The sequence below is a fragment of the Peromyscus californicus genome, unplaced genomic scaffold (genome assembly GCF_007827085.1).
Source record: "Peromyscus californicus insignis strain IS unplaced genomic scaffold, ASM782708v3 Scaffold_6__1_contigs__length_162567912, whole genome shotgun sequence".
NCBI classification, from domain to species: Eukaryota; Metazoa; Chordata; class Mammalia; order Rodentia; family Cricetidae; genus Peromyscus; species Peromyscus californicus.
In genome coordinates, this window is record NW_026294584.1 from 145,082,540 (window position 1) to 145,106,994 (window position 24,455).

General features: G+C 40.0%; 1 protein-coding gene across 1 annotated transcript in view; it reads right to left on the reverse strand.

Moving 5' to 3' along the window:
• LOC128099794 (basic salivary proline-rich protein 1-like) overlaps window positions 1-24,455 on the reverse strand; it is a 57,534-nt gene that overhangs the window by 10,737 nt on the left and 22,342 nt on the right. Inside the window, exons 4-5 of the mRNA XM_052721610.1 lie at window positions 23,373-23,460; window positions 22,834-23,255 (exon numbers count right to left, since the gene is read on the reverse strand). Coding sequence (XP_052577570.1) covers window positions 22,834-23,255; window positions 23,373-23,460 — 510 coding nt within the window. The remainder of the gene's footprint in view (window positions 1-22,833; window positions 23,256-23,372; window positions 23,461-24,455) is intronic.

Genomic DNA, 24,455 nt, shown 5'->3' on the forward strand with positions numbered 1-24,455 from the left:
TCAGACCACCATGGTCTAAAGTTGGATTTCAACAACAACAAAAACTACAGAAAACCTGCAATCTCATGGAAACTGAATAATACCCAACTGAATCACCAATGGGTTAAGGAAGAAATAAAGAAAGAAATTAAAGACTTCCTAGAGATCAATGAAAATGAAGACACCACATATCCAAATTTATGGGACACTATGAAAGCAGTACTAAGAGGGAAATTCATAGCACTAAATGCCCACATAAATAAGTTGGAGAAATCTCACACTAGAGACTTAACAGCATACCTGAAAGCTCTAGAACAAGAAGAAGCACAGTCTCCCAGGAAAAATAGACGCCAGGAAATTATCAAAGTGAGAACTGAAATCAATAAAATAGAAACAAAGAGAACAATACAAAAAATTAATGAAACAAAGAGTTGGTTCTTTGAGAAAATCAACAAGATAGACAAGCCCTTATCCAAACTAACCAAAAGACAGAGAGAGAGCATCCAAATCAACAAAATCAGAAATGAAAAGGGGGACATAACAACAGACATTGAGGAAATCCAGAGAATCATCAGGTCATACTTCAAAAACCTCTATTCGACAAAACTGGAAAACCTAAAAGAAATGGATAACTTTCTGGATAGGTACCACATACCTAAGTTAAATCAAGACCAGATAAACTATTTAAATAGTCTAATAACCCCTAACGAAATAGAAACAGTCATTAAAAGTCTCCCAACCAAAAAAAGCCCAGGACCAGATGGTTTCAGCGCAGAATTCTACCAGATCTTCAAAGAAGAGTTAATACCAATACTCTCTAAATTGTTCCACACAATAGAAACAGAAGGAACATTACCAAACTCCTTCTAGGAGGCTACAATTACCCTAATTCCTAAACCAAACAAGGATACAACAAAGAAAGAGAACTACAGACCGATCTCCCTCATGAACATTGATGCAAAAATACTCAATAAAATACTGACAAACAGACTCCAAGAACACATCAAAACAATTATCCACCATGATCAAGTAGGATTCATTCCAGGGATGCAAGGGTGGTTCAACATACGAAAGTCTGTCAATGTAATACACCATATAAACAAACTCAAAGAAAAAAACCATATGATCATCTCACTGGATGCAGAAAAGGCATTTGACAAAATCCAACACCCCTTCATGATAAAGGTATTGGAGCGATCAGGAATACAGGGAACATACCTAAACATAATAAAGGCAATTTACAGCAAGCCAACAGCCAACATCAAATTAAATGGAGAGAAACTCAAAGCAATTCCACTAAAATCAGGAACGAGGCAAGGCTGTCCACTCTCCCCATACTTATTCAATATAGTGCTTGAAGTTCTAGCCAGAGCAATAAGACAACATAAGGAGATTAAGGGGATACAAATTGGAAAGGAAGAAGTCAAGCTTTCCCTATTTGCAGATGACATGGTAGTATACTTGAGCGACCCCAAAGATTCCACCAAGGAACTGATACAGCTTATAAACACCTTCAGCAACATAGCAGGATACAAGATCAACTCAAAAAAATCAGTAGCCCTCCTATATACAATGGACAAAGAAGCGCAGAAGGAAATCAGAGATACATCACCCTTTATTATAGCCACAAATGACATAAAATACCTTGGGGTAACACTAACCAAGCAAGTGAAGGACCTATATGACAAGAACTTTAAGTCCCTGAAAAAAGAAATTGAAGAAGATGTCAGAAAATGGAAAGATCTCCCATGCTCATGGATAGGCAGGACTAACATAGTAAAAATGGCAATCTTACCAAAAGCAATCTACAGATTCAATGCAATCCCCATCAAAATACCAACACAATTCTTCACAGACCTGGAAAGAATAATACTCAACTTCATATGGAAAAACAAAAAACCCAGGATAGCCAAAGGAATCCTGTACAATAACACAACTTCTGGAGGCATCACGATCCCTGACTTCAAGCTCTACTATAGAGCTACAGTAATAAAAACAGCTTGGTACTGGCATAAAAACCGACATGTGGACCAATGGAATCGAATTGAAGACCCTGACATTAATCCGCATACCTATGAACATATAATTTTTGACAAAGAAGCCAAAAGTGCACAATGGAAAAAAGAAAGCATCTTCAACAAATGGTGCTGGCAAAACTGGATATCAACATGTAGAAGGCTGCAAATAGATCCATATCTATCACCGTGCACAAAACTTAAGTCCAAGTGGATCAAGGACCTCAACATAAATCCAGCTACTCTGAACCTGCTAGAAGAGAAAGTAGGAAGTAGTCTTGAACGCATTGGCATAGGAGACTACTTCCTAAATAGAACACCAGTAGCACAGACTCTGAGAGAAACAATCAATCAATGGGACCTCTTGAAACTGAGAAGCTTTTGTAGAGCAAAGGATACGGTCAACAAGGCAAAGTGACAGCCTACAGAATGGGAAAAGATCTTCACCAACCCCACATCTGACAGAGGACTGATATCCAGAATATATAAGGAATTCAAGAAATTAGACATCAAAATGCCCAACAGTCCAATTAAGAAATGGGCTATAGAACTAAACAGAGAATTCTCAACAGTGGAAACTCAAATGGCTGAAAGACATTTAAGGAATTGCTCAACATCCCTAATCATCAGGGAAATGCAAATCAAAACAACTCTGAGATACCACCTTACGCCTGTCAGAATGGCTAAGATCAAAAACACTGAAGACACCTTATGCTGGAGAGGATGTGGAGCTAGGGGAACTCTCCTCCACTGCTGGTGGGAATGCAAGCTTGTACAACCACTTTGGAAATCAATATGGCGCTTTCTTAGAAAATTGGGAATCAATCTCCCCCAAGATCCAGCTATACCACTCTTGGGCATATACCCAAGAAATGCTCAACCACACCATAAGAGCACTTGTTCAGCTATGTTCATATCAGCATTGTTTGTAATAGACAGAACATGGAAACAACCCAGATGCCCTTCAACTGAAGAATGGATAAACAAAATGTGGTACATATACACAATGGAATACTACTCAGCAGAGAAAAACAATGGCATCATGAGGTTTGCAGACAAATGGATGGATCTAGAAAAAATCATCCTGAGTGAGGTAACCCAGACTCAGAAAGACAAACATGGTATGTACTCACTCATAGCAGGATACTAGACATGAAACAAGGATGACTTGTCTGCTACTCACATCACCAGGGAGGCTACCTGGAAAACAGGACCCCAAGAAAGACACAGGGATCGCCCAATGACAGAGAAATGGAATGAGATCTACATGAACAGCCTGGACATGAGTGGGGGTAATGAAAGGCGAGGGTTGAGGGAAAGAGAGCTTGGGGGAGCGGGAGATCCCAGCTGGATCAACAACAGAGAGGGAGAACAAGGAATAGGAGACCATGGTAAATGAAGACCACATGAGAATAGGAAGAAGCAAAGTGCTAGAGAGGCCCACAGAAATCCACAAAGATACCCACACAACAGACTGCTGGCAATGGTCGAGAGACAGCCCAAACTGACCTACTCTGGTGATGGGATGGCCAAACACCCTAATTGTTGTGCTAGAAACCTCATCCAACTACTGAGGGATCTGGATGCAGAGATCCATGACTAGGCCCCGGGTGGATCTCTGGGAGTCCAATTAGCGAGAATGAGGAGGGTTTATATGAGTGAGAATTGTTGAGACCAAGGTTGGATAAAGCACAGGGACAAATAGCCAAATGAATGGAAACACATGAACTATGAACCAATGGCTGAGGGGTCCCCAATGGATAAGGCCCTCCGAATGGGTGAGACAGTTGATTGGCTTGATCTGTTTGGGAGGCATCCAGGCAGTGGGACCAGATCTTGTGCTCATTGCATGAGTTGGCTGTTTGAAACCTGGGGCCTATGCAGGATTGTTTGGCTCGGCCTGGGAGGAGGGGACTAGACCTACCTGGACTGAGTCTACCAGGTTGACCTCAGTCTGTGGGGAAGGCTTTGCCCTGGAGGAGATGGGAATGGGGGGGGGGGTTGGGGGGAAGGTGAGGGGGACGGGAGTTGTGAGAACAAGGGAATCCGTGGCTGATATGTAGAACTGAATTGTATTGCAAAATAAATTAAAATAAATTTAAAAAAAAAAAAGAGATGGCTTCCTGATTCAGCATTAGCAACAAAAGTTGCTGGGCTCTTTTCAGAGGTCTTACTACCAAACACTTCTATGGTGTTCATGAGCAGCCAGGAGGACACTACTCAGGTGGTGGCATGGACCTAGAAAGTTCCCAGAGTTGGAGCAGCAAACATGGCTCCCTGAGCTGGCAGTAAGGATGCTTCCTCCATGAGATTAGACTCTCAGGGAACTGAGTGGGAAGGAGCCAGCGCCAGCATGCCATGATCTAAGTTACACAGCATTTTTTCCTTTTCTTTTCGTTCTTTTATTTTTTGCAGATAAAGACAAAAGCCATTAGAGATAAGCAGTAAAGACAGATTCATACTGAAAAACCCTCTAAACAAGTTACACTGTGATAAAAACGTACAGGCTTTTTTGAAGACAACAAGTTATAGTAAGGTGTTAGAAACAAAGAAAATTTCCTAATTATGATAAAATTTTATATGATTTTTGTAAGTGTAAAATACACCCCATGTTAGTGAAACCAAGGTGAAAAGTCAATATTTCCTTGGGGTTACAGAGATGGATCTGCAGTTAAGACTCTTTGTTTCTCTTCCAGAGGACCTGGGTTTGGTTTTGAGCACCCATATGAGTACTAACATCTATTTATAATTGTAATTCCTTGGGATTCTCTTCTGTCCTCCATAGGTACTACACATGTGTGGTACACAGTCATGCACAAGGCAAAACCAACTCACATAAAATTAAAGAAATAAATCTTGAAAAGTGTCAGACCTAATGAGTGGTGAACTTATGTGATCATATTGCACATTATGAATGGGACACAGGGTGCTACATGCCACCCTTAATTTGCTTTCAGTAAGGTACTTGACTACCACAACAAGAAAAGTAGCAACACATGCTGACTGATTTTTATTACTAAAAGGGCTACAGAGAACAGTGGATGCTGACTTTATGTGCTAAAAATCACAAAACCGAGCCACAGCAGCCTGCCAGCAGTTAAGAGACATGTTTGCAAGCAGTTCTACCACTGGCCACACACACTGAACTCAGTAAACTACAAGACCCACTCTGACATCCAAACCCAGAGAACCTTTCATTCTTCCCTGGGAGAACCATCTCCCACAACATCATCAGCCCCTACACCAAGTGGAAGAAGAGGTGAAAGACTGGTCTTCCAGATAAACTGCTTCAATCTCTAGGCTCTAAGCCCCAGGGCACATCCTGTGCCCCTCCCCCACCTGTCTCAGGCACAGCAGCCAGTCAGCATATAAGTGACCATCAGGCAGGCTACTCTACCTCAGCCACCATCCAATGGACTCTGTATCTTACAAGATCCACTCTGTTCCCCAAACCCACTGAAGCCATCATCCTCCCCCTGGCCAACTATCCCCTGAAACATGAGCTGCCCTTAGAGGCACAAGCACCATTTGGAAGAACAGCCTCAGCATGGGGTCTGGGCCCTGCACCCAACTCTGATGGAATTCTACCTCTCTGGTGCAGCCCTCAACAGTAGGCCAGCAGCAGACTGTAGAGGCACAGGCACTACCTACACCATTTAGAAGAACAGACCCACTTTGCAGCCTAATCCTACCTATCTCCCATATGAGTACTAACAACTATTTATAACTGTAATTCCTGGGGATTCTCTTCTGTCCTCCATAGGTACTACACATGTGTGGTACACAGTCATGCACAAGGCAAAACCCACTCACATAAAATTAAAGAAATAAATCTTGAAAAGTGTCAGACCTAATGAGTGGTGAACTTATGTGATCATATTGCACATTATGAATGGGACACAGGGTGCTACATGCCACCCTTAATTTGCTTTCAGTAAGGTGCTTGACTACCAGAAGAAGCCCCAGGAACAGCCCTCTTCAGCAACATCACCAGAACCTATAGGCACAAGTGCCACTCACACCAGTTGGAAGAATACACAAAATAGACACAAATAAAGCCCACTCCAGCCAGAAGAACTGGACAATAAGCTAGAGTGAGGCACTTAACACCTACAAACCTCAGCTGAGACAACCCTACTTGACCAGGCAACCAACTAATGACCAGAAAACTTCGTCATCCAGTTCAAAAGAATAAAGGAAACAGATAATAAAGGAACTTATGATCTGATCCATCCAATGTAGGCTTCACAGGGATCAACACCATTAACTATAATTATCCCAAACACAGATAGATAAACTTCACTGTAAGAATATATTCAACAAAATAAAGAGTACAAAAGGCACCACCAGAACCTAATGGATCTACTATAGTAAGACTGAAAAATCATAATGCAGATAGAACAGAAGAAAATGACCTTAAAGATAACTTTATGAATATGATAGAACGTCTTAAAGAGGAAATGAGTAATTCCCTTTAAGAAATCAAGGAAAAGACAAACATAAAATGGAAGAAATCAATAAATGCCTTAAAGAAAGACAAGAAAAAAACAAGCCAAGAGATGATGGAAACAGTTCAAGACTTGAAAATTGAAATTGAGTCAATAAAGGAAACCAAAAGTGAGGGAATTCTGTAAACGGAAAATGAGGTAAATGAACAGGTACTACAGATGCAAGCATTAACCAACACAATGCAAGCAATGGAAGAGAGAATCTCAGGCATTGAAGATAGGATATAGGAAATAGATTCATTGGTCAAAGAAAATGTTAAATTCAACAATTTCTTAACACAAAATATACAGGAAATATGGGACACTATGAAAAGACCAAACCTAAAATAATAGGGATAGAGAAAGGGAAGGACTCCAGTTCAAAGGCATAGCAAATATATTCCTGAAAATCATACATGAAAACTCTTGCAACCTAAACATCAACATGGCTGTGCAGGTACAAGAAGCTTACAGCACCAAAGAGACTTTAACAACAACAACAACAGCCAAAAGTCACCTATTCAAATAACAATCAAAACACAAAGCAAACAGAATACAGAAAGAATATTAAGAACTTCAAGTGAAAAATGCCAATTAACATATAAATGGCTGAACTATCTGAATTATACCCAAATTCTAACTGGAGACTTTGGAAGCTAGAAGGTCATAGAGAGATGTTTTGCAAATACTACAGGACGACAGATGCCATCCCACACTACTACATGCAGCAAAAATTTAATCACCACATATGAGGAATCAAGATATTCTTTGAGAAAATTGGATTTAAACAATATCTGTCCACAAATTCAATGCGAGAAAAAGAACTAGAAAGAAAACTCTAACACATGGAAGACAGCTGAGTGAAGGGAAACATAGGCAATAGATAAGCTCACACAGCAAATCTCAAAATAGGGAAACACACACACACACACACACACACACACACACACACACACACACACACACACACACACACAAGTAGCCAGAACTTTTCCTGGTCCAAACCAGTCTAGCAGTCACTCAGATATAGCCAGATCTTACACTTAAATTAACCCATAATTCTTATTTATGTTTAGCCATGTGGATTGGTAACTTATCCCAGTTCTGCCTTCATCTTGCTTATCATGGAGACAGTGGCTGGCTGCATCTCCTGACTCAGCCTTCCACTTCCCAGAATTCTACTCTCTGCTCATTTTGACTACCCTATAATTCCTGCCTGGCTACTGGCCAATCAGCGTTTTATTTATCAATCAATCAGAGCAAAACATTCACAGCATACAGAAAGAAATCCCCAGCACACACACTACCAAAGATAACTGGAAGTAATAATCACTGGTCATTAATTTATCTCCATATCAGTGTGCTCAATTTGAGTACAAGAAGATACAGGTTGAAAGAAACAGGATCCATCCCTCTGCTGCATACAGGAAACACATGTCCACTTCAAAGACAAACATTACCTCAAAGTAAAGGATTAGGAAGAGATTTTCCAGTGAATGGATCTAAGAAGCCCTGTAGTATAGACATCCAAATAGTTAACAATATAGACTTCAAATTAAATGAATCAAAAGAGATGAAGACGGGCATTTCATATTCATCACATGAAAATATTCATGAAGATGAAGTCTCAATTCAGAAAAATATACCCTAAATACAGGGGTACCCACATTTGTAAAAGAAGCATTACTAAGCTTAAATCACAAATCAAACCACACACTCAGAGTGGTTTCATTCAACACCTTGTGTACTGGGTAACCATTCCACCTTGGATCTGGAAGTTCCAACCCCCATTGAGACTTCGGCAACTGTCATGCCTACAAGGCCGGGTCAAGGGAGGCACCTGGAGAACCGAGATCTGGATGGGCGAGGTCTTGCCCTCTGTTTTGGGACCCTGGATGGTGGAGGTGGTCCAAGCAGAGCTCCAGAGAACACCGCTGGACTGTGATACACCTTCCCCAGATCCACGACCTTCCTATCCCTTATTTCATAAGTTACGCCATTAAATAAATCTCCTTTTAACTACGTGGAGTGGCCTTAATAATTTCACCAATATCTGTCATTCACGTGGGGCAAATTCCAAAGGCCTGGGTGGCTCCCACCCTTAGACTCCTCCCCAGCTAGTGGGTACCTAAACCTGCCTGCAAAGTTCCATATAACCAGGGAATGCCTACAGGGTTCTTAGCCCCAAGACCAGTGAAAGAGGCACTCCCCCGCTTCCTGAGTGCAAGCTCCGGCTCCCGCCATCTGGACTCCAGAGAGCTGCAGTCAGCCAAGATCACCAGCAGGCCCTGCTTTGGAGCTGTACCAATGCCACCTGCTGGCTGAAAAGTGCTACTACACCCCCCCCCAAAACAACAAAAGGTAAGCATATTGTTTCAAGCAAAAGTACTTGATAATTTTACACCTTAAAATTGACTAACAAATTTTGAGTAATTCTTGTAATATGGCCGACAACATTACCTCACAAGAATTTGAAAACCTTTTTGCCTGTATGATGAATGACATCTTCCTGGAAATATACGACATTCCTAAGGCATATCTGGTACCATTTTGGCATCATCATAATAATTCACACAGTGTTCAAACACTGGTTTAATAACAAGAACAAAGATGAGTCATTATTGGGACTGATACAGGCTTTAAAAGATAGCAATGAAAACTTACAGAAAAAGATTCTCTCTCTGGAATCTGCTTTAAAAGACAGCTTACAGAAAAAGATTCTCTCTCTGGAATCTGCTTTAAAAGACAGCAATGAAGTCTTACAGAAAAAGATTCTTTCTCTGGAATCTGCTGATCAGGATTTACAAAACAGGTTTGTACCGAAAATTGATCTTATTAATAATAAATGTCAATATTTTTTTTTTTTTGGTTTTTCGAGACAGGGTTTCTCTGTGTAGCTTTGCGCCTTTCCTGGAACTCACTTGGTAGTCCAGGCTGGCCTCGAACTCACAGAGATCCACCTGGCTCTGCCTCCCGAGTGCTGGGATTAAAGGCATGCGCCACCACCGCCCTGCTTAAATGTCAATATTTAATGAACAGAACACTAACTCTCCAGACACTATATAAGGAAGAAAGATTATCATTAATTGATAAGATAAGGTCCATGGAATCATGTGTTTCTGAGGAACATAAAAACTTCTATGATTCCATGAGAAATCTAGAGTCCCTTGCCAGAGAGGAAGTTCACTCCCTAGAACAGACCCTAGGTGCTCGTTTGCAAGCCTTAGAAGAAACTCTCAGTAAACATGACAAGGGACCTAATAAGCAGAAAGGCAAGACTATAGAGGTTGTAACATCTCCAAATGGCTCTCATACAATGGCTTATCCTGTTATCATCCATGAGAAGCCAGCGGATGACACACACCCCGAGCCATATAATTCATATACATTACAACCAAATTCAACAAGGGACTTCAAAAATATAAAGGAAGCAGTAGTTATGTATGGGATACACTCCACATACATAAGAAAGGTGTTAAATTCATGGTCTACCTCACATAGAATCATCCCAGATGACTGGCATCAGTTAATTTCAGCTGTTCTAGAATATAGCCAGCAGCTACAGTGGAAAAGCTGGTTGAGAGAAGAGGCAAAAATTTTAGAACAACGAGGTAAACTCAGAGGTTTTGTGATCTCCCAAGATCAAATACTTGGTGAGGGATGTACAAGCCACTTATGATGAGCATACAATATCCCTATGCTGTACAGCAGCTCTAAATGCTTGGGAAAAAATTCCTGAACCTAGACAACCAACTGACGTATACACAAAGATATTTCAGGGACCACACGAACCCTTCACCGATGTTTTACAAAGGTTGAACACAGCTATAACAAAAGTTGTATCTGATAAAGAATTAAGAAAAGTATTAACTGAGTCCTTGGCGTTCAACAATGCTAATGCAGAAGGCAGAAGAATACTTACACCATTAAAGATCAGATCAGCTCCTTTGGAAGAATGGATTCAATATACTAATGGTGTTGAGTCTCGTAACTACAGTAATGAGGCTTGGATAGGAGAGACAAATCCCAGAGGTGGAAGAAGGGCCGTGTTACCAAATGTTTTAAATGTGGTACACCAGGTCATATAAGTAAAAACTGTACGTGGGGTACTCCTAGAAGTAATACTCCTTTTAGGAATAGCCTAAACAGGAGACCCCAACCACCTCCCGGATTATGTAGAAGGTGTGGCCAAGGTCGACATTGGACCAATGAGTGCAGATCAAAAATAGACATACAAGGCAACCCTTTACTGGAGGGAAACGCCTCAGGGGGTCTCTTGCAGGCCCCCAAATCAAATGTAGTACGAACATTCCCAGCCACTGTGGAAGAAATTCCTCTCCAGGACAACTGAATAAATGAATGCCTAATGTAAAAACCAATACTGCAATGGATGATCAAACAGCTCTGATAGGTGGATCACAGTTTACAAAGAACACTATAAAACAAATATTTTGGCAGACTTTCATAAATGAACAAAGACCAAAGCTTAGAATTCGAATTAATGGCCTGGTTATGGAGGGCCTGGTAGACACAGGTGCAGATGTGACTGTAATTACACCAAAATCATGGCATTCGAATTGGCCTCTTCAAGAGGTAGATGTCCAACTTTTAGGGATTGGCACCCTATCTCAGATAAAACAGAGTTCGAGATGGGTTGAATGCATAGGGCCAGAAGGACAGAGAGAAAGGCTGAAGCCACATGTATCAAATGTAGCAGTAAATCTTTGGTGCCGAGATCTGTTACAACAGTGGAATACCCAGATTAAAATTCCTACACTTTCAGAAAAGGAGTACAGACCAATGCATGTTTCTAGGAATAATATCATCACATGCTATAAAAATCAGGCACCAACCATTCAGGCTGTTCACAAACAGAGCAGGACTGCCGTTGAACTCTCAGAAGTACCAACTGCCTTACCTTTAAAATGGCTAACTAATAAACCTGTCTGGGTTGGACAATGGCCTTTGACAAAAGACAAGCTACAAGCTTTAGAACAGCTGGTTCAAGAGCAGTAAAATGCTCAACACATTGAAGAATCTACCAGCCCTTGGAATTCTCCTGTATTTGTTATTAAAAAAAAGTCTGGCAGTTGGAGAATGCTGACAGATCTGAGTGCTATTAATAAAGTAATTCAGCCAATGTGCTCCCTACAGACTGGGATGCCCTTGCCCTCTCTGCTACCTAAAGAATGGCCTATAATAGTTATTGACTTAAAAGACTGTTTCTTTACCATACCCTTACAAGAAAATGATAGAGAAAAATTTGCCTTCACAGTACCTAATTATAACAATTCTCAGCCAGTCAAGAGATATCAAAGGAAGGTCCTCCCACAGGGAATGTTAAACAGCCCTAGTTTGTGCCAATACTTTGTGCAGAAACCATTGGAAATAATTCATGTAAAGTTTCCACAACTCGTAATTTATCACTATATGGATGATATCCTATTAGCTGATCCAAAGTTAGACACATTAGAAAGCATGTTTGAAGAACTAAAAAATGTTTTGCCTCTCTGGGGACTGCAAATTGCTCCTGAAAAAATACAAAGAGGAGATTCTATTAATTACTTAGGATATAAGATAGAGCTACAAAAAATTAGACCCCAAAAGGTACAACTAAGGAGAGATCGATTGAAGACTCTTAATGATTTTCAAAAGTTATTAGGGAGCATTTCCAACATACTGGGTATCATGGGAATACCCAAAGATGGACTACAAAATTTGGCTAATACTCTAGAAGCGGACAACGAATTAAATAGTCCAATTATCAGCCGAAGCTGAGAAGGAATTGGCTCTAGTAGAAAAGACAATTTGATAAGCACATGGGGATCCAGAACTTAAATGCATTCTTGTCATATTCCCCTCCAGACATTCCCCAACAGGTATTTTGATGCAGAGGGAAGATATTATATTGGAATGGATATTCCTACCATGTAAACCAAATAAGAAATTAAAGACTTATATAGAAAAGATCTCTGATTTGATTCAAAATAGTAAACTAAGACTTTGCCAGTTGACAGGAATGGACCTAGCAGAAATTGTAGTACCTTTAACTAATGAGGAAATTTCCTCACTGTGAAAGATAATGAATACTGGCACAGAGCCTGCAGTAACTTTTTGGAAGAGATTATCAACCACTATCCCAAAGCAAGAGAATAGAATTCATAAAGAAGACTGAATGGGTCCTTCCTCACATTATACGACAAAAGCCAATTTCAGGAGTCCTCACATTCTATACTGATGCAAATAAATCAGGGAAAGCAGGATATAAATCAGGAGACTTAAGTAAAGTGGTACAAACTCCATACAGCTCTGTACAAAAGGCAGAACTGTATGCCATTCTTATGGTACTGATGGACTTCACAGAACCCCTCAATATAGTCACTGATTCTCAATGTGCAGAGTGAGTTGTTTTACATATTGAAACTGCTGAATTTATTCCTGATAATACAGAGTTAGCTTCACTATTCATACAATTGCAGGAAATCATCAGAAAAAGGGAATATCCTATATATATATAAACACATATCAAATCCCATACAGGTCTGCCAGGACCTCTAGCACAAGGTAATGATGAGATTGATCAGTTACTAATAGGTAATGTGCTAGAAGCCTCAGAATTTCATAAGAAATACCATGTAAATAGCAAAGGTTTGAAGAAGGATTTCTCCATCACTTGGCAACAGGCTAAGGATATTGTGAAAAAAATGTCCTAGTTCTTCCATCTATAACCAACTTCCATTACGTGCAGGGAGCAATCCAAAAGGTATAGAAAGAAATGAAATTTGGCAGATGGATGTGCTTCATTTTGCAGAATTTGGAAGATTAATGTATGTACATCATACCATTGACACCTATTCAGGATTTCAATGGGCAACTCCTATGAGTTCTGAAAAGGCTGATTCTATGATTACACACCTATTAGAAGTTATGGCCATCATGGGAATACCTGTACAAATTAAGACAGACAATGCCCCAGCATATGTCTCCAATAAAATGAGACAATTCTTTGCTTATTACAATATAAAGCATGTTACAGGTATTCCACACCATCCCACAGGCCAAGCAGTCATAGAAAGATCCAATTGAACTTTAAAGGATATGCTAAATAAACAGCAACAGGTAACAATGACTCCTAGAAATAGATTGCATAGTGCTTTATTAACCTTGAATTTTCTCAATGCTGATGAGAAAGGGACAACAGCTGCGGAGAGACACTGGACAACAGACAAAACTCCTGAGCTAAACCAACCGGTTTATTTCAAGTATGTACTGACCTCAGAATTGAAACCTGGATATGTTCTACATTGGGGAAGGGGTTTTGCCTTTGTTTCTGCAGGAGAAGAAAAGCTTTGGATACCAACAAAATTAATAAAAATTCGATTTGAACAGGAAAAACCCCTTGATGAGGAGAAGTAAAAGATCATCCACCAATGTGACATCTCTACAAGTTGTAAGAAAAATTTAACAATCAAGGTTGGGGTAGGGTTCTGTTTTTGTCTTTCCAGGATAATGGAAATACCCATCTTCCAAAAATCATAAGGCCTTGGATTATCCAGATGTTTACAGCAGAAAGAAAGAATCTATTGGTACCAATCTACACATGGCAAAATCTCACTGTCTAACATCTATCTCTCTATCAATCTAGAAAAGTTGTGATTCCAATTCAATTATAAGCCAAGCTGGCTTTGGAGATGGAATTGGCTCACTCCTTCTCTAAACCCAAGCATATTGCTAGAAGAAAAGTTTGAGAGATTCTTCAGTCCCATATCAGAAGAGCCCTCTGGTGTGGGACAGAAGGAAACCAATAAAAGGGACCATTGTCTTCTAGATTCTAATTCTCTCCATGCTTACTCTTGGTTTCTCAGAATCCTTTCTTACATCCTATGTCCTCTTTAAATCCAAACCTTCCATTTTGATAACAAATAAGTTTTTCTAATAGCAATCTCAGAAGTCTCCAGAAGGAAGATGGGGCCCCAAGAACACAACTCTACCCAATCCAGAATGATGTCATGGTAATCATCATCATACTACACTTCTTGCCAGAATTTCAGACAATCTTACCCATTACTCTAAGACTTGCTGCAGAACCTATAGTTAGTCTAACTGAGATTTAACTATCTGAGCTTTCTCACAGTACCCAACAGAGATAACATCACCCCCTAAAGAGCAGGAAACAATTGTAAGAAAACGATGCCCCTTCTCCCTTAGGTTTCATAATTCTCAGGGTTATGGATGATGGTTATAGGGTTGGGGGTGGAAGAAAATATTAGAGTCAGTATTCTAAAAAAAAAAAAGAGAAAAAAGGGAAAAGAAGAAATGGAATGGATAGGTATAAGATATTATGGTAGATTATTATGTATACTAGTAAATAAATTTAGTAAAATAGCAGCCTTAGATAATTTGCACTGTAATTTGCACTGTTACGGATTCTTATATGTTGATACAAATGTAAACTATTTTTATATTCCTGTTTAAGGTAATTTGTATATTGATACAAATACAGAACTATATTTGTTATAATGTACATATATTTCTACTCTTATTTGAAATATTTGTATATTGATACAAATGTAAATTTATATCTGTCATACTTTATGTATGTTCTACTTCTGTTTAGGATATTTGGTATATTGATATATATTTAAGATTATTGACATATTGCATATCGCACTATGTATTCCTACCTCTGTTATAAATATCTTGTGTATTGTCACAATTTTGAAGTCATCGTTCTTTACCATACATTTGCTTATAGACTGTTTACCTTGTTTACGTGAAGCCTTAGTCCTTAGGTTATTTCGGTAGATAAGACTTATAGATTTATAGTCACCTGTGCTTGTCATCTCTATAGTTACGTTAGTTAGTTTATCCAGATTTACAGATACATAGGTCAGATGGACAGGTAATCTTCAAACACTTCATAGACCTAGAGAATATTGCATTTAAAGAACTTAGAATTCTGTTGACATGAGACACAATTGCTCCTTTCTGCACCAATTTGATCCCGAGAGAATGTAGGGGTACTAAGACATTTCCATTTGGAAGTTCGTCTTCTTGGCACAACATGGCCTACTGTGCAAAGAACTGCCCTTGCCTCGAATGCTGATAGTGCGAATGCAATGCTGTCCATTCTGGGCAAGCGGGACACAAGGAAAGCGACCACTGTACTCTGCCAAGACAGCGTAAGATGGTCTTTCAGAATTCCTGATTCTAAAAATGGTCTGTCAGATACCTTAGGCCTGAAGCCAATTTGAATGCACCAACAATTCTGAGAAACATTAGGTGACTGTCCAGGCTGCCAGCTGTCTTGGTCTACTCTTGCAAGATTCCAGACAGTTGCTTGCATTCATCTACCATTTCTCAGGTACCATTATATTCCTTCTCAGGTCTTTGATGGGATTGAAGACTAGCAGTTATAGTTACAACTTAGTAGATAGAACATATTAAGTATTAGATTCAGGTTCTTTAGGATAGGACACCTTTTGAAATGATCTTTGTAACATGCCATTTACCTATGCTCTATACTTCTCTGGATTTTAGTATGTGTTTCTTGCTTGATATTGTTTGCACTGGTTGTAGTTCCATCTAATCTAGGTCATTATCCCTCATTATTCCTGGACAATATTTGATAACCATTCCTTTGTATATAGTCTTGTATTAGGTTATAACCTTCTTGTTTAGACAAAAAGTGGAGATGTAGTGGGTAGCCATTCCAGCTTTGATCTGGAAGTTTTTACCCCTATTGATACTTTGGCAACTGTTACGCCTACAAGGCGGGGCCAAGGAGGTGCCTGGAGACCCCAGATCTGGATGGGCTAGCGCTCGCCCTCTGTTTTGGGACCCTGGACGGTGGAGGTGGGTCAAGCAGACCTCCAGAGAACACCCCTGGACTGAGATACACCTTCCCCAGACTCCTCGACCTACCTATCCCTTAATTTGTAAATTACGCAATTAAATAAATCTCCTTTAAACTATGTGAAGTGGCCTTAATAATTTCATCAATAACCTTGCTCTCAACAATGGATAGGTCTGCCAGACAGAAACTGAACAGAGAAATAAGGGAACTAACAGATGTTATGACTCAAATGGACTTAACATGTATATACAAAACATTTCACCCAAACAAAAAAGAATATACATTCTTCTCAGCACTTCATCGAACCTTCTCTATAATTTGCCACACACACAGTCTCTAAGCAAACCCAACATGTGCAAAAAAAAAAAAAGAAAGAAAGAAAAGTAATAAACACTTGTCTTATTGGATCACCATTGCTTAAAGGTAGAATTCAACAACAACACAAAAACTGCAGAAAGCCTACAAACTCATGGAAACTGAATAATGCTCAACTGAATCACCACTGGATCAAGGAAGAAATCAAAGACTTGCTGGAATTCATTGAATATGAATGCCCAACATTCCCAAACTTATAGGACACTATGAAACAGTACTAAGAGGAAAGTTCAAAGCATTAAGTGCTTACATAAAGAATTGGAGAAATTTCACACATGAAAGCTCTAGAACAAAAAGAAGCAAACTCACTCAGAGGGAGTAGACAACTGGAAATAATCAAATGAGGCCTGGAGTCAATAATATTGAAAAAATAAGGGAGCAATACAAGGAATCAGTGAAACAAAGAGTTGGTTCTTTGAGAAAATCAAGAGGATAGACATACCCTTATCCAAAAGGCATAGAAAAAATATCCAAATGTATAAAATCAGAAATGAAAAGTAGGACATAAAATCAGATACTGAGCAAATCCAGAGAATTATTATGTCATACTTTTAAAACTTGTACTCCACAAAATTGGAAAATTTAAAAGAAATGGACAATTTTCTGAGTAAGTACCACATACCAAATTTAAATGAAGATCAGATAAACAATTTAAATATACTAATATCTCCTATACTGATTAGAAGCAATCATAAAAGTCTCAAAACCAAAACAGTAACAACAAAAAACTCAATGCCAAATGGTTTCAGTGCAGAATTCAACCAGAACTTCAAAAAGATCCAATACCATTGCTTCTCAATTTGTTCCACAAAATCGAAAATGAAAGAACATTGCCAAACTTTTTTATGAGTGGACAGCCACACTGATACCGAAATCGACAAAGATGCAACCAAGAAAGAGAATTACAGACCAATCTCCTTCATGAACTTTGATGAAAAATGCTCAATAAAATACTGGAAAAACTGAATCAGTGATTATAACAACAATGACAAAAAATCATCCAACAAGATCAAGTAGGCTTCATCCAGGATACAGGGATGGTTCAACATAGGAAAATCTGTCAATGTAATCCACCATATAAAGAGACTGAAAGAAAAAAACCATATGATCATTTCATTAGATGCTGACAAAGCCTTTGACGAAATCCTACACTGCTTCCTGATGAAATTGTTGTAGAGATCAGGGATACAAGGAACATACTTAAATATAATAAATGCAATGTCATTGCAAGCTGACAGCCAACATCAAATTAAATAGACAGAAACCGAAAATGATTCCACTAAAGTTAGTAACAAGACAAGGCTGTCCACTCTTTCCAAATCTATAGAATACAGTACTCAAAGTTCTAGCTAGAGCAATAAAACAACAAAAAGAGGTACAGTAGATAAAATTTTGAAAGGGAGAAATCAAACTTTTGCTATTTGCAGGAATTATGATCGTTTACACGAGTGACCCCCAAAAGCCTACCAGGAAACTCCTTCTACAACTGATAAACTACACCAGTAATGAGGCAGGATTCAAGATTAAATAAAAAAATCAGTAGCCCTAAAGATAACTGAGAAGAGAAAGAAATCAGAGAAACATCAACCCTTAAAACAACCACAAGTAATACAAAATATCTTGGAGTAATTCTAACCAAATGTGTGAAACACCTGTATGACAAGACCTTTATGCCTTTGAAGAAAGAAATTGAGGAAAATGGGAGGATCTCCCATGCTCATGGACAGATAGGATCAAGATAATAAAAATGGCAAGCTACCCATAACAATCCCATCAAAATCCCAGCATAAATATTTACATACCTCAAAAGTACAACATTAAACTTCATATGGAAAAAAAAAACAGGATAGCTAAAACAATTCTTTACAATAAAGGAACTTCCAGAGGAATCACCATCCCTGATTTCAAGCTCTACTGTAGACCTATAGTAATAAAAACAGTTTTGTATTGGCATAAAAACAGACATGTGGGCCAATGAATAGAATTGAAGACCCTCACATTAATCCACACACCTAGGAGTACCTGATTTTCGACAAAGAAGCCAAAACTGTACAATGGAAAATGAAAGCATCTTCAACAAATTGTGCTGGCATAACTGGATGTCAACATATAGAGGATTACAAATAGATCCATAACTATTGCCATGCACAAAACTCAAGTACAAGTGGATCAAAGACTTCAACATAATCCAGTTACCCTGAATGTAATAGAAGAAAAAATGGGAAGTAGGCTCAAAGGCATTGGCCCAGGAGACCACTTCCTAAATATAATAGCAGTAGCACAGATTTTGAGGCCAACAATTAATAAATGGGACCTCCTGAAACTAAGAAACTTCTGTAAGGCAGATGATATGGTCATTAAGACAAAAGGGTTACAGCCTTCAAATGTCAAAAGATCTTAACCAACCCCACATCTGACAGAGGACTGATCTCCAAAGTATATTAAGAACTCAAGAAAGTAGACATAAAAATACCAAAAATCAACTAAAAATTGGGGTACAGAGCTAAACAGGAAAATCTCAACAAATGAATCTCAAATGGCTGAAAAACATTTAAGGAAATGCTCATAATCCTTTGATATCATGAAAATGCAAATAAAAAACACTCTAAGATACCATCTTACACCTGTCAGAAGGGCTAAGATAAAAATATAAAATAGACTCTCATCCAGTGAATGATGGAAGCAGATGCAGAGATCCTCGGCCAAGCCCCAGGTGGAGCTCCAGGATTCCAATAAGCAAGAGAGAGGAGGAATTATATAAGCAAGAGATATTGAGACTATGATTGGAAAAAGCACAGGGACAAATAGCTAAACTAGTGGATAGATATAAAGTGTGAACCAATAGCTGAGGAGTGCCAATGGAACTGGACCAGGCCCTCTGTATAAATGAGACAGTTGATTAGCTTGCACTGTTTAGGAGCCTCCCAGGCAGTGGAACCTGGACAAGTCCTTGGTGCATGAGCCAGCTTTTTGGAACCTAGGGCCTATGCTGAGACAATTTGCTCAGCATTGGTGTAGGGAGGAGTGGACTAGACCTGCCTCAACTGAATCTACCAGGCTGGGCTGACTCCCCAGGGGAGACCTTGCCTTGAAGGAGGTGGGAATGGAGTGTGGATTGGGGGAGAAGACTGAGGGTTGGGAGGAGGGAGGACAGGGCAATCTGTGGTTGATATGTAAAATTAAATTAATTATAAATTTTTTTCAAAAAAATTAAAAAATAAAAGAAAAACAAAAAACTGAGGGCAGCTTATGGTGGAGAGGCTGTGGAGTTCAGAGAACACTCCTCCACTGCTGCTGGGAGTGCAAACTCGTACAGCCACTTTAGAAATTAGTATGGCTATTGCTTGGCACACCAGGAATCAATCTACCTCAAGACCCAACCATATCACTCTTGGGCATATACCCAAAGGATACTCAATCATACTACAAGGACACTTGCTCAAATAAGTTCATAGCAGCACTATTCAGAATAGCCAGAACCTGGAAACAACCTAGATGTCCATCGGCTGAAGAATGGATAAAGATAATGTGGTACATTTACATAATGGAGTACTACTCAGGTGCAAAAACAATGACATCCAGAAATTTGCAGACAAAGGATGGATTTAGAAATAATCATCCTGAGTGAGCTAAACCAGACTTAGAAATGCAACCATGATGTGTGATCACTCATAAGTGGATACTAGATGTAAAGCAAAGTATACTCAGACTACAAGCACAGATCCAGAGAAGCTAAGTAACAAATAGGACCCTAAGAGGCACACATGGATCGCTCCAGGAAGGTGAAAATGATGAGGTTTCGTGGGAAAACTGGATGTGGGGGGAGGGAAGTGGTAGAGGAGAGGAGATGGGGGATGAGATCATGAGGGAAATGTATGGTCAAGCTGGGGGAGGGTCGTTGTAGTATAGCAACAAAAATATATCTTGATAGAGAGAGCCATTGTGGAGTTAGGGAAATTCCTAGGAATCAACAAGGATGACCCCAGCTAAGACTACTACCAATAGTGGAGAGGGTGCCTGAACTGGCCTTCCCCAGTAATCAGATTGATGAATATCGTAACTGTCATCACAGAGTCTTCATCCAGCAACTGATGGAGGAAGATGCAGAAGTGTACAGCCAAGAAGTACCAGGCCATGATCTGTGAGTTCAGTGGAAGAGAGGGAGGAGGGATTATGTGAGCAAGGAGGTGTTAATATCATGATGGGGAGACCTATGGAGACAGATGAACCAAGCTTGTGGGAGGCCATGGACTTTAGATCAACAGCTGGGAGCCTGCCTGAGACTGAACTAGGCCTTCTGAATGTAGGAGACAGTTTTGTATCTTTGTCTGTTTGAGGGAACCCTGGCAGGGATACCAGGATCTATCCCTGGCAGATGAGCTGGCTTTTTGAAGCCAATTCCTCATGGTGGGATGCCTTGCTCATCCTGATGCAGAGGGTAGGGTCTTTGTCCTGCCTCAACGCAATGTACCAGGCTTTTTGACTCTCTATGGGAGGCGTTACCTTTTGGGAGGAGTGGATGAGGGTGGGCTGAAGGGGTATTGACGGGTTGAGGGTAGCAGGAGAAGGTGTGGTAGGGGAATTGTGGTTGGTATGTAAAATGGATTTTTAAAGAGAGAGTATGAGATGAACACTGCTTAATAAAGAAGATTGACTTCAGCCATAACTAGAATGACACCAAATTCAGAAGATGGGCATATAATAATTTAATCTGTGGCTTTTGAAAATGCTGATTTACAGGAAGTGGAAATTCAGCTCTTAAAGGCAAGATCAGCTTTTCGCCCAATATCTGACTCCTGTATTTTATTGATAAGACTAGTTAGGATCATGCTTCAAGTTCTAAAAGTTACTTAAACTACTTAAAAATTTCATTTGCTCCTAAGGTCTAGGTATACAATATTAATAAAAAATGAAAAAGGGCAATGAAAACAATGAACATCATGTCCCAATGACACCATTGCATTATAGACCAGTCAAATCAGAGGAAGAATGTGAGCTAGTTGATACTTGAATGCCTAAAAGAATACTAGCTGTAGGAACAGGAACTTCCACACTAGTCGGTTGTGAACTGAGAGAAACAAAGACTACCTTTTTTTTTTATTTCTTTTCCAAGACAGGGTTTCAATGTGTAATTTTGTGCCTTTCCTGGAACTCACTTTGTAGACCAGGCTGGCCTCGAACTCACAGAGATCAGCCTGCCTCTGCCTCCCAAGTCCTGGGATTAAAGTTGTGTGATGCCAACGCGACTCGGCCAAAGAATATCTTTTTCAGTTACTCCTAGACAAATGTTCCTTAGCCTACTGGTCAAACCATGCACATGACTAACTAAGGGCATTTTATGTAGCTCAATCTGTTTATACAGTTTAATCTTGAAATCCTTGTCTATCATGAAGTCTCCTGCTAACATTGCAGGCATCTGGGACATACAGCAAAGCTGTAGGCAGAATTCCATGGATGGAAAAGAGGGGATCTCTCAAGTGATAGTTTGCCCCTTTGTAAGGGAGAAAGAGGGCCACTTTCTGGAAGTAACTAAAGGGAATGGTTCTATCTTCACATTACGTTTGGCAACAAGCACCAGATTTCACTCACTCATACTCAAAATAAGAAACAGCAAACAGTAATTGCATGCTAAATATTTTATTAGAGAGTTGAAGGTAAACTTACAACATCATTGTTTCATTGAAAAGACACTAAAGGTAAGTCTTCCAGTTCACCTGAAATAAATAAACAAACAAACAAACAAATAAATAAATAAGGTCACCAAGAAGAAAGACACAACATGCAGTATCAATATATTCTGAGATACTTCTTAGATTTTTGGCTTTCTAATTCTGGTAGAGTTAAGACTTTGATGGAGAGTGAAGGTAAATCACATCCATCATAGAATTCTAGGGTATAGAGTCCATTTAAGTTTTGGATGTATATGTGATCTAATTCTTTAGGAGGACTGTGCTGATCCATGGCATTTGGGGACTGGTGTGAAGGATAAACTATCAGATTACCTTTGTCCTGATGAGGAACTTTGTGGTTATGCAGAAAATGTCTACGGGGAACTTTGCTGTTCCTCACTTTCCTGCTGGGGTGGTTCTTGTTCATTCCCAGGTCTAGGAGGGCGATTTTGTTGCTGTCCTCCCTGCTGGGGTGGGCCTTGCTGGTTTCCAGGTCTAGGAGGTTTATGCTGTTGCTGTCCTCCCTGCTGGGGTGGGCCTTGCTGGTTCTGCTGCTGTCCTCCCTGCTGGGGTGGGCCTTGCTGGTTCTGCTGCTGTCCTCCCTGCTGGGGTGGGCCTTGCTGGTTTCCAGGTCTAGGAGGTTTATTCTGCTGCTGTCCTCCCTGCTGGGGTGGGCCTTGCTGGTTCTGCTGCTGTCCTCCCTGCTGGGGTGGGCCTTGCTGGTTTCCAGGTCTAGGAGGTTTATTCTGTTGCTGTCCCCCCTGCTGGGGTTTGCCTTGCTGGTTCTGCTGCTGTCCTCCCTGCTGGGGTGGGCCTTGCTGGTTTCCAGGTCTAGGAGGTTTATTCTGTTGCTGTCCTCCCTGCTGGGGTGGGCCTTGCTGGTTCTGCTGCTGTCCTCCCTGCTGGGGTGGGCCTTGCTGGTTCTGCTGCTGTCCTCCCTGCTGGGGTTGGCCTTGCTGGTTCTGCTGCTGTCCTTCCTGCTGGGGTGGGCCTTGCTGGTTTCCAGGTCTAGGAGGTTTATTCTGCTGCTGGCCTCCCTGCTGGGGTGGGCCTTGCTGGTTTCCAGGTCTAGGAGGGCGAGGTTGCTGGTTATTGTCTCCTTCTTGTGGTGGTCCCTCTGGTGCATTTCCCTGTTCTTCACTGTCATCAGCATTTTCACCATCATCTTCCTCAGAGGCAGAAGGGCCTGGGGGGAATTCTCCAGGAGGGGGTCTCTGATGCTGTTGACCATGGCCTTGGTTTTGCTGTTCTCCCTCTGTTTGGGTACAGATCAATGTAGAATGAGTTTATACCTTCTCTTTCTCTGATAACACCCTCACAATATTATGTCCCTGATTCTCCTTTAAGATTATTTTTCACATTTATCATATGAACTTCCTTATGTCTCCACTCTTCTGACATATATTTGTTCTCAAAATCGGTGCATTAAAGATGACTTTGTGTTCTTTATATTTCTCAGACACGAAGAAAGGGGAAGAATTTTTTAATGTTATTATTTAGAAGTTGGCAGAGTAGCAAAATTGTGAGAGCAATGCTCTATTCTTAAATATCTCATGATGTTTAGAGTCCTATAACCATGTGGAGAACAAGAACGAAATGTAGGATAGCAATGGGAAGATGTTCCATTCAATTTTCTTGCAGTGTTTTTGTATGTATTATTTAACTGTGCATACAGACCAGAGAAAAATAAATTTTTATAGTGGGAGAGCATTGGATCTGTGTGATTGCATATCTTCTGATCAATCATATAATTCTCCTTGGAGTCACTGGTGAAAGAAGAATTCTACAAACAACCTATAGTGCTACCGGAGATTTTAAATTAGGACCCCGAATGTGTTCATCATATGCAAGCCATTACTTCAATCTGTGGAACAGACAAAAATGTTCCTGTTATAAAAACCTGGCTTCCTACTCTTCCATTGTACAGCCCTGCTCCAGTTCCTAGAAGCATTGTTGGGTAGTCTTCCCATATACCACAGGGGAAGCTGTCAATCATTCCTTTCATAGAATAACAAAATGTTAACGAGATATTATACAACTGAATAGTTATAGAATAAAGGATACATAGAATGTC